This window comes from Apis dorsata, unplaced genomic scaffold (assembly GCF_000469605.1).
Source record: "Apis dorsata unplaced genomic scaffold, Apis dorsata 1.3 scaffold_935, whole genome shotgun sequence".
Taxonomy (NCBI): Eukaryota; Metazoa; Arthropoda; class Insecta; order Hymenoptera; family Apidae; genus Apis; species Apis dorsata.
In genome coordinates, this window is record NW_006264045.1 from 293,827 (window position 1) to 305,456 (window position 11,630).

The 11,630-nt window shown below is 24.1% G+C and overlaps 1 protein-coding gene across 1 annotated transcript in view; it reads left to right on the plus strand.

Moving 5' to 3' along the window:
* Nucleotides 1–11,138, plus strand: part of LOC102680318 (DNA-dependent protein kinase catalytic subunit-like) — a 13,089-nt gene extending 1,951 nt beyond the window's left edge. The window contains exons 8-16 of the mRNA XM_006623749.2: nucleotides 1–217; nucleotides 344–2,640; nucleotides 2,723–3,061; nucleotides 3,141–3,296; nucleotides 3,385–7,443; nucleotides 7,523–9,841; nucleotides 9,911–10,610; nucleotides 10,723–10,934; nucleotides 10,999–11,138. The exon at nucleotides 1–217 is cut by the window's left edge and continues 6 nt beyond it. Of these exons, the coding sequence (XP_006623812.2) occupies nucleotides 1–217; nucleotides 344–2,640; nucleotides 2,723–3,061; nucleotides 3,141–3,296; nucleotides 3,385–7,443; nucleotides 7,523–9,841; nucleotides 9,911–10,610; nucleotides 10,723–10,934; nucleotides 10,999–11,076 (10,377 nt within the window). The 3' untranslated portion in view covers nucleotides 11,077–11,138. The remainder of the gene's footprint in view (nucleotides 218–343; nucleotides 2,641–2,722; nucleotides 3,062–3,140; nucleotides 3,297–3,384; nucleotides 7,444–7,522; nucleotides 9,842–9,910; nucleotides 10,611–10,722; nucleotides 10,935–10,998) is intronic.
* The last annotated feature ends 492 nt before the right edge of the window (nucleotides 11,139–11,630 follow it).

An 11,630-nucleotide genomic window follows, 5' to 3' on the forward strand; every position in this document is an offset into this window, starting at 1 on the left:
GATTATCAAGAAGCTTTTTCAGAAATAATATTACATATATCAGAACTTTCAATTAATCAAATTAATATAATTACAAAGCTTAGTATTCTTTTAGTTAAAAGATTTCCTGATTTTTCTATATCTAGTCAAAATCTTGCCAGATCATCATTAATGAATACCATAATTCATATTGAAATAATGAGTAAAAACTTTTTAGATGAATTTCTTTATAATTTAAGTAAGTATATAATACATACATATAATAATAATATAATTAAATTTATATATTTATAATTTATATATTTATAATTAAATATATTATTAAATTTGATATTCTGATAAATATATATGTTTGAATATTCAGTTTATAATGGAATAGTATGGACTTGTTCACATACGTTGTTGGTTGATGCTGAATTACAACGAGGATTGAATAATCTCCCAGAACGACCATTATGCTATAAAAATTATTTGGCTTTATGGTTACATCTATTAAATCCAGATAATTATCGAAAACATAGACATATTACACAAAATATAATTGATTCAACTATAGATGTGGGCATTATATTAATTGATAAATTAAATCTGAATACAAAAATGAAAGAAGATAATGTATTTTCAGATATAGCTTTTTCTCAAATTGCCGAGAATGAAGCAGACTTTCGAACATTCGTTAATATTGTAGATTTATATGTTGATATAATTAATGATTTAAATTCTTTTTTATTTATAAACACAATACACAAATTTTTAATGAAAATTATCAGTATATCTTATAAACACCATTTAATATCAGGTTTTTATAAATTAGTACATGCAATATTTAAACATATTTGCATTTTAAGTAATAATGAAAAAAACGAAATTGAAATAGAAACATTAGAAATGTTATATAAATATTTAATAAATATATTAGATTTGATTCCCACATTTTCTAATGAATTACTAACTACATGTTTATATTTAATTTTAAATGTACCATTAAGATATGTAGAACGCATATTGAACAATACAATTCCAGTATTTAAAATTGCTTTTACTTTTGGGATAAGTGATTTTGAGTTAGCTTGTACAGCTTTAAATGCATTAGAAAAGTGGACAAATCATTTGGATAATCAAGATATAACTCTATTTTTGCAAGAAATAGTACCATTTTTAGAGCCATATTTGCATAGTGGAGAAAGTTCTATAGAATTTTTACAAGATATCATCAAAACAGAGCGAAAAGTTATTAAACGAATAGTATTAAGAGATGATGATAATACTTTGGAAAGATTTCAAATGAGAATTTTATTGTTTATAGCTTCACTTGATACTAATATAATAATGCAGTTTATATATAAAAAATCTATGGAAACAGGAGCTACTTGGAATAAAAAAGATTTACTCAAATATTCATTGACATTGTCAGATACACAAGTTGATATCTATTTCGATAAAATTCTACCAAGAATAATTTTATTGGCTCAAAATTCTGGAGATAGACGGACAAAAGTAATTGCTTGTGAAGTACTTCATTCAATTGTTGTTTATGTCCTTGGTAAAACATCGCAACATTTAACATCTAATCCAGATCGATTTGTTCCCATTTATATAATGCTATGTCCAGCTTTACTAAATTTAAGTTGTGATCATGAAGAAGCAACAAGAAAGATTTTTCAACCATTAATGCTACAATTAATGCATTGGTTAAGCTCAAAATTTATGCTCAAATCTCTAGCTACTATATATTTTCTTGATTCACTTTATAAAGGTCTTTGCGATGACAACAATTTATCTCTCAGAGAATTTTCTGGCATGTGTCTAGCCGAATTCACTAAATGGTCTATAAAACAATCAAATAATGAAATAATAAGTCAATCAAATATTTATGAAATCATACATAAAATGACAAATTTTGCTCTTCATCCTTCTACTTCTAAACGAATAGCAAGTTCAACAGCTTTCAACCATCTTTATACCATTCTACGTGAAGATGAGAAAATTGTATCCATATATTGGTTGGAAATTTTATATAGTTTTGTCAAAAGCTTAAATGGTTGTAATAATCCATCAATTATTGTTTCTCTTAATCATATCGAAAGAATTTTAATAACGAAAAAAAATCTATTTAATGTAGAACATCACAATCGTAGAAAACCTTATGAATTTGAAGGTTCAACTTTAATTCATGCTGTAAATTGGTTACTTACACAATGTGGATGTTTAGATCAACATTGTCGAATAAAATGTATGGACTTAGTTATAAAACTTTCTGAACATGTTGCAAACTGTGATTCAGTTAAAACAGTGATAAATAATTATATCAATACTTATGGAATTGAAAAATTTAATCATATAATTTTAAATGAATTACCAAAGATGGAAAATCTATCTATTAATAGTATATTATCTTTCCTCAGAAGTTTAGATTGTTATATTTGGTTGATAAAAAACAATTTATTGAATATGGAATGTTTATTTGGTAATTCAAATCCACAAAAAGAAGTAATCTTCAATTGTGCAAGAAATTTCATGAATGTGATAAATAGAATTAAAATAGAGGATAAGAAAGACGATTTAATAATGTTATCAAAAGAAATTGAAAATTTACAGACATTACAATGTAAAACATTATTGACTTTATTTGATTTTATACAAATTTTATTGAATTTTGATGTAAATATTTTTATTTATAATAATTTAAGAAATAGCTATATATTAGAAGATTTTAATCTTTGATGTTTTTATTTAATTTTAGGGAAATTTTATTCCAGATTTCTTTTTTAATAAAGATTTTTTTGAATTAATTGCAAAATGTATAATGTATCCTCAAGTAATAGGATTTGATGTAAAGAATCTTGAAATTACTGCTATGCTTCCTGCAATTATGGGAAATTTATTACAATCAATAATGCTCAAAGATCCCTTATCATACCTGGTTAAGTGTGAATTATCGATATATGTGCAGAAACATATAAATGATTATATTGAATTGGATAATATTACTTCTGATATAAACAATTTCAGTAAACTTAAACAATATGTTCAGGGTTTAATTTTTTTGAAACGTCATGATGTCCTCAATCAATTAGATAATGTAAAATATATGTTTATAAGTTTGTCTTATATTAATGCTTTATATGATTAAATTTTTGATTAATAATATTATTTTATAGATTAAAGAATTGATTTATCAATCAGAAGATAAAATTGCGCATATATTTAAGTTTTTGGCAAGAGAATGGATAGGAGAACTTGTTTCTACAGATTTAAAACCATTAGTAAAAAATTATTTGGAAATCTTAATGGAATTTTTACTTATACATTATGAGGTATGTTATCTAAGAATAAAAACAGAAAATTTAATATTTAATAAAATTATATTAAAAATATAAATAATTTATAAAATAATATTTGCAGACTTCAATAACAATTAAAATAATTAAATTAATAGAAAATGATACAATACTTGGACCAGATTCTAAGAAAATTGAATATGGTATACATTTTCTGAATACATTTAAATGTGAAATATTTAGATATATATTAAAGGATATAGAAAAAACTATAGAAATATTTAATGATGTAGTGGAAAGAAATCCGTTTCTTTTTTTGACTATAATAGAGCAATTATTTTTATTCGTACAACGACATAAAAAAAAATTGCATAATCATATAAAAGTATTAGTGGATATTGTTATTAAAAAATTTGCAATATTTGAAAAAGCTGCAAATAATTTTGAAGATGGAAAACAAAAATTAATAAATATTTTTGGAATTGCAGTTCATTTAAAAACTAAGCCAATAGAAGTATTATCTATCAACAAAGATTTTTATATATGGATTCTTAATCAATTAATGAATAATTCAGATATAGAATACAAAATACATATCCTTCAGAATTTTCTCATATGTTTAACTGATATGACATCTGATACAAAACCAGAATTACTTGTTATTTTACGTAGTTTAAAGAATTATAAACATGATGTATGTCCAAATGATTTTTTACAAAAAAATGTGAAAGCTTTAAAAATTATCAATTGTTTCCAAACATTAGTAACATTGTTACCAGTTACTAAATCGGTAATAGTATTAGATACTATTATTTCATTTGCGGCTGGTATTGCCGAATATTTGTGTAACGAAAAAAGTAATGAATATTTACAAAACTATTTTGTTTCAATTACTACTCATTATGTTTTGAAGTCTCTACAGTCAATATATAAATTATTTATGAATTTAAACACATTAACAAATGAAAGATTTGATATATTAAATAAATTTCTTTTACCATCATTTGAATTGTGTAAAACTACTGAAATACATCAATTCTTTCAAATAAATATCAAAGAAATATATACAATTATTTGTCAAAGCTTGATTGATAACTCAACTATAAAACAACTTATAGTATCAAAAATAGGATGTTATGATCTTGTTGCAATTATGTTTACAAAATTACACATAAGAGATATAGATAATATTGAAAGTATAATTACTCGAAATGCTATTGACAATATAATTACTGGAAAAGAACTTTTGCAAAGTTTATACAGTAATGCATTAAATATACGTATGTTAAAGATACCTGAGATATCTGATTCTGAACTTAAAGAAACAATAAGATTGTTGCATTGTTCAGCATATAATTGTTCCATATCTATTGTATCTAATCTAAAAAAAGATGAAGATTCCTATGTAAGCATTTTTGCTGAAAATAGAAAAAAGAAACAATTAATTTGGGAGAATATTATAGATTGCCAGAAGCAATATAATTTTCAACAAACAGTTACTGAGTATCCAAAATATTGTAAAAAGTTGATTAATATAAGAAAGAGCATGAAAGAAAAACAAGTTTTAAATCGTTATTCATATATTTATAATTATGATCTATCTACTTGTACTTTAACTGAAGATATAAATGCTTATGATTTTAATGAAACTATTATACATAATAAACTTGATGAAACTAATAAAAAAGAAAGCATGACTTTAACATTCGAAAATGATGAATTAAATAATCATGAATGTATGGCTTCTATTTGTGGAGTTTTAAATCATATAATATCAGAAGAAATATCTGTACCAACTACTGATGGTGATATCATATTACCTAAATGGTTAAAATATTTTCTTAGTTCTATTACAACAACAAATTACGATAATGTTAGACTATTTATGTTAAAAATTATTTTAAATATGTCCACTGTATTCCAACCTTATACAAAATTTTTTCTTCAACCAATAATGTATACAATATATTTATATTTAAAAAAAAACCAATTAAATTATATCATTGTTGATGTTATAGAAATGTTAATAGATTGGCAAACTTCATTTTTTCAAAAATCGGGTGATTTCACATTTGATCAAAATAAGAATATAATTCAACAATTATGGGAAATAATTATTCAAAAAGTAATAATAATAAAGACTAAAGAAATTTCTAAAGCAATTTATAAATATAACATGAACATGTTAAAAACAATGCTTGAAGTTTGGCATCCTTATTTAAAACTACCTGCAAATTTAGATGATAAAATGAGAACTGCACCCGGAGCTACTGTATATTTAATATTAATTTGTTTTGTTAATGGCATGGATAAAGATATTATTCATAGAAATAATATTTTAGAATTTTTAGAAAAATCTCTAGAAAATTGGAAAGATGATGAAGAAACAATTTTACAATGCTGTGAATGTCACGGATTAATTTTGAAATTCTTAGATGATAACGTTACATTAGTAAATAGAAAATGTATTATAATTGAAAAAATTCGAAATATATTAAGACAGATGCAAATGAAATTTGAAAACAGACAAATTAAATGCATTCGTGCGTTATGTAAAAATTATCCGGCTGCTGCAATGATTTATTTCGAATTTGTTACAACAAATATATTTAAGGTAGATGCTCAAGGCAAGTCAAATTGTTTAGAAATATTTCTATTATGCATACCAAATCTCAATTCAGATCAGTTATTGAAAGAATTATCTTATATAAAATTTCATGATTTACTAAAAAATAAAATTTTATCCTGTGAAAAAATAGCATTAAAAATAATTGATTCTCTAGTTCTTGTTCTATCACCTTCAAATATTTTATCATTTATAACTTTAGTACGACCTTATACAAAACATGAATTTTCTGAATATAGAGAAATTGTTTATAGTATATTTATTAATATTTTTAAGAAATATGTAGCAGATATTTCTGAAAATAATGAGATTAAGGAATTGGTACACATTAGTAAAGAAATATTACTTAATGGTATATTGGATCCTACTGAAACATTGCAAGAAATGATACTAAATTTTTGGACACAAGATGCACAATTAACAAATACTTGCAAAGAACGATTGCTTGAAATTTTAGATGTTTATACTCCCAGTGCTGGTCAAAATTTCTTGCCATTCACATTTTTATTAATTTTAGACCTTATTAAGAAATCTGGAGATTATACACGAACAATGTTTGAACCTTTATATAATTGTAGTTATAGAGATTATAAAATAGCTCTTTCATGGAGAACAAAGAATTTGGAATCAAAAGCTCCACTTTTTGCTCCATCTTTAACTAGTCAAATGAATCAAATGTTTACCCAAATGAACACTACATTGTTATCTTCTGATATTTCATACACAAAATCAATATACGAATCTAATGTTGAATTAGAACTTCAAGCAACTCAAGAACTTGAATTTGAACCGACTTATGACAAGACCAACAATGAAACATTTATTGAAACATTCAATAATCTGGAACAGAATGATATATTCAAAATATCAAAAGTGCCGCAACCTGCTTATAATAAAAAGTCAAAACGATTTTTATGCAATGTAAATGATGTTTCCGCAGCTATGCGACAAAAAGAAATTAAGAAAAATATACAACATATGGAAATGATAAAAGAAGAAATTACTCGACAAAGAAGTAGTGTAAAATTATATAGAAAATACAGAATCGGTGATTTTCCAGACATTGAAATATCGCATGCTACATTAATTGAACCATTGCAACAATTGGCAAAAAATGATCAACTGATTTGTAAAGATTTAACAGTTTCTATTATTTATTCACTAATTGAAATGTGCAAACAAACGAGCGAACACAATGATTTTATGAAAAAGTTTGTAGATAGAATAAAATATATTATAGAAAATGAACAAGATAGCAATTCTACTATAACAGCAATTTTAGAAATTTTATGGACTACTTCTATAACAGATTGTTCACCAGAAATTATCACAAGAATCTCGAGATCTAATAATTTGAATTTTCTCGGATCGCTTGTTTTAGAGGAAAATTTAATTCATAATGTAAATATTTTTGAACCGCCTAAGAAAAAAATACAAAGCGAAATTATGAATGATTCATCTGAATGGTTGCAATTAATAAATCTTTATAAATCTATGAATGATATTGATGTAGTTCTTTGTATTTTTCAAAATCATATCACGAATGAAGATATACAAGTATTTATTTATTTTATAATAAATATATATTTAATTGATCATGATATATTTTTTTAAATTATTTTCTTTAAAATTTTAGATTGCGTCATTTGCAGAAGCATCCAACAATTGGAAAAAAGCAAAAGCAGCTTATAATAAAGCATACGAAATTGAATCGGAACTAACGAAAGAGCATTGCCTTCAAGGCTTGTTCGAATGTTTAAGTAATTTATGTTGTTGGGATGAGATTAACGAACATATAAAAAATGAACTTCACAGAAATTTGGACAATATTTGGAATGATTCACGAAAAGATTGGATGTTTCCTTGGATATTTACAGTAAATATTCGTAAATTATTAAATGACGACACTAGTGATGAGTTTAGCAATGATGTGAAACTCATGGAGTCTTGGCTGAATGATGAAGAAAAAATAAAATACATTAAACGATTCTTTGGGGAAGAAGTTGCAATGTTTTTTTTACATAATCAAATAGAAGTTGCTCGTGAATTTTTGTTAAATTCTTTAGATGAAACGAGAGAACAGTGGATCAAGCTTCATCCTCTTTCTATTCAATTAAGAATTTCTAAACTACAAAAGTTAAGAATTGCTAACGATGTTGACATATTTATAAAAATTTTGAAAACAGCAAAATCCTGGAATGATTTAGATGAAGTATTCAAGTTTTGGAATAAGAGTACTCCTTTATCACAGGATGTTGTACTTCTATGGGATAAATTAACATCCTATAGAATATATTTCATTGATTCATTACTTAGTAATAAATTGAAAGAATGGAATCAGATTAATACTGAAAGTAGTCTTGATGAAGAAGAAGTTGCAATTATGCATAGATTGCATACTATTAATTTTAATATGAGATTAAAAATGATTGAAGCATCAATGAATCAAGGGAATAAATATATAGCAAAAAAATATTTACGACAATTAGAACAAAATATGGAAAATTATTCATCAGATTTGAAATATGAATTCTTGTTATATTATGGAAAATTAATATACTTAACAGGAGAGATTGAAACAGATATGAAGAAAAAGCTATTAAAATATATATCTTCTTGGACACATTGTCATACTATTTTAGAAAAAAACGATCTTCAAGATACTATGAATATTAATATTCGAAAGCAAATTAGTGAAATAGCATCAAAAATCGTACAATTAAGTGAAAAAAATGAAACATTTGCAGAACTATTAATAGAAAAAACTACTGCTTTTAAAGAAATAAACATAAAAAATAATGATTTATCTAGTATTAAGAATGCATTGGAAACATATACTTTTAATCATTTAAAAATCTGTTGTGATATGACAGCTACGAATATTAAAGAATGTTATTTCAATCTTGCAAAATATTGCTACGATAGATTATCGCGTGGCTCAAATGATGTTCAATTGAGTAAAGAATTTATATATTCTATATTAAAAGCAATGAGTTATGGATCTCTTGAAGCAGCTCATTATTTTCCTTGTTTGCTAAAACCTGAATATTTCCATGATCAAGAAACAAAAGATATTTTCATTAAAGAGAGCGAAGGAATTCAAACATGGCTATTTCTCTCTTGGCAAGCTCAATTATTTTCTCATTTAGGAACATCCATTGCTCCATTAATTACACCTATTCTTAAACGAATCGTTGAAATGTATCCTAACGCGATTATTTATACATTTCGTTTAACAATCGAAACAAATCCTGTTCTTTTAAATGAAATTAATACTTACGAAATTCGAAAAATTCTTTATAATAAGCCAGAAATTGATCAATTTTTATTAGCAATGCGATATGTAGTCCAACCAGAATTATACTTGCAATATTATTTACTTGAATTTCGGAAAAATTTGTCTCTTGGTACATCTACAGCTATAGATATATTTCTTAAGAAAGTATATCCGGATATACAGGAAAAAAAGAATGATCCAAAACCAGGAAATATTTTTGATGAAATTATAGCATATAAAAAAAAGATAAAAGAATTAGCAAACAAAAAAACTGACGAAATAAGATTGCTAGTAGATAAAATGATTGAAAATATTAAAGTGTCATTTAACAAACGTAAAGATAAGTTTAAATTGCAAGATTATAGTCCATGGTTTTGTAATTTTTTTGAAAAAAATATAGAGATACCTGGTCAATATACTGGTAAAAGAAAACCTATGCCTCAATATCATGCAAAAATAATAAAATTTGAATCTACTGTGAAAGTAATGCAATCAATACGGAAACCTATTCGAATTACTATGGTTGGTAATGATGCAAAGGATTATCATTTTTTAGTAAAATTTGGAGAAGATTTACGACAAGATCAAAGATTACAACAATTATTTACTATTATGAATAAAATTTTATATATTAATGCAGCTTGTAGACAAAGACAATTACTTATAGATACTTATCAGGCAAGTAAATATTTTTTAAAATAATGTAGTAAAATATTGAAAAATAATTAATTTTTATAATAAATATAGGTGATTCCATTATCTAAAACAGTGGGTCTTATACAATGGATAGATAATACAAGATCTTTACAAGAGTTAATATATTTCACACTATCAACACAAGAAATAAATCAGTATAATTCTATATTTAAAATGTATCAAGAATGGATACAAAATGCTGCACCTTCTAAAAAATTGATATATGAAAAATATAAAGAAGCAGTAGTAAAATATAATGCTTCAAAAGTGTATACTAAAATGAACGAATTTATTAATAAAACTAAATGGGATAGTTTACGCAAGACACTAATAGTATTATGTCCATCTATAGAAAGTTTCATTATAATGCGCCGAAATTTTATCACTTCATATGCTACTATGTGTATTGCGCATTGGATTTTAGGCATTGGAGATCGGCATTTGCAAAATACTCTTATCGTTATCAATTCAGGACGTTGTTTAGGTATTGACTTTGGGCTAGTTTTTGATGCTGGTGTTGACCAAAAAATACCAGAATTAATGCCTTTTCGTTTAACATCTCAAATTTTGGGTTTATTAAAACCTTTTACTGAAAAAGATCTTTTGAGAACAATAATGATTCATGTTTTACGAGCAATGAGAAATGAACAAGGACCTATTCTTTCTTGCATGGATGTTTTTGTTCATGAATCTTTAAATTGGACTGAAAACGTTAATAAAACATTAAGAGAAAGTGAAGAAGATGTTACAAGTAAATTTCAATGATGCAAAATGAAATATTTTAATTTTTAAATAAATATACATATAACTAATATAACATGTAAATATACATGTAACTATTTTTTATTTTGATTAAATTACAGATACCAATGAAAACCAATGGATACCAATTAAAAAAATTAAAGCAGTTACAAAAAAATTAAATGGAATTAAACCATCTTTAATTATATTAGATCAATTAAAAGAACAACATTATGATAAATATTTCGATAGATATTTTAATATAATTACTGGAGATGATGATATCAAACGTATACGAGTAAAAATGAATGACTTTTTAACTCCTGAAGAACAGGTACTATTGAAAAAAAAACTTTATTTTTATGAATATTTAAAAATAAAATTTCTCAAATATTTAGGTTGAATGCTTATTGGATCAAGCAACAGATTTAAATATTTTGGGTCGCACATTTGTGGGATGGAGACCTTGGCTTTAAAGTGTTTTATATAATTTATAATAAACTTTAATTATTTTTATATATTTATGAATTTCTTTAATTGTTGTAAAAATAAAAAATTAAAAAAAAAAGTGAATTAGTCATAGTTGTATGTATAATAAATTTTAATATGATAATATTAATATATTCATCGGATATTCTTTTGAGGATTTTTTAAAGATCAAAATAAAATAGAAAAGTTGGCATACATATCAAAAGTTAGTATAAAATATCAATTAAGTTTATTAAATTAAAAATAATTTAAGTTTGCATTAGATAAAATGAAATGAGAATAAAATAAAATAGTTCTATATTTATTTTTATCATATCGTTGTCTCATTTTCTCCATTTTGTTTATTTAATACAAATTCAAATTATTTATAATTATTGTTTTAATTTTTAAATTAATTAAAAAATTTGATTGTCTGATTAATAATATATTTTCACAAATATATTAATATTTTACATATTTTTTTATATTTTATTATTATTATATATTTTATATTTTTCTGGTTTTTTTTTATGTTTAAATTATCAATAATAAATTTATTATT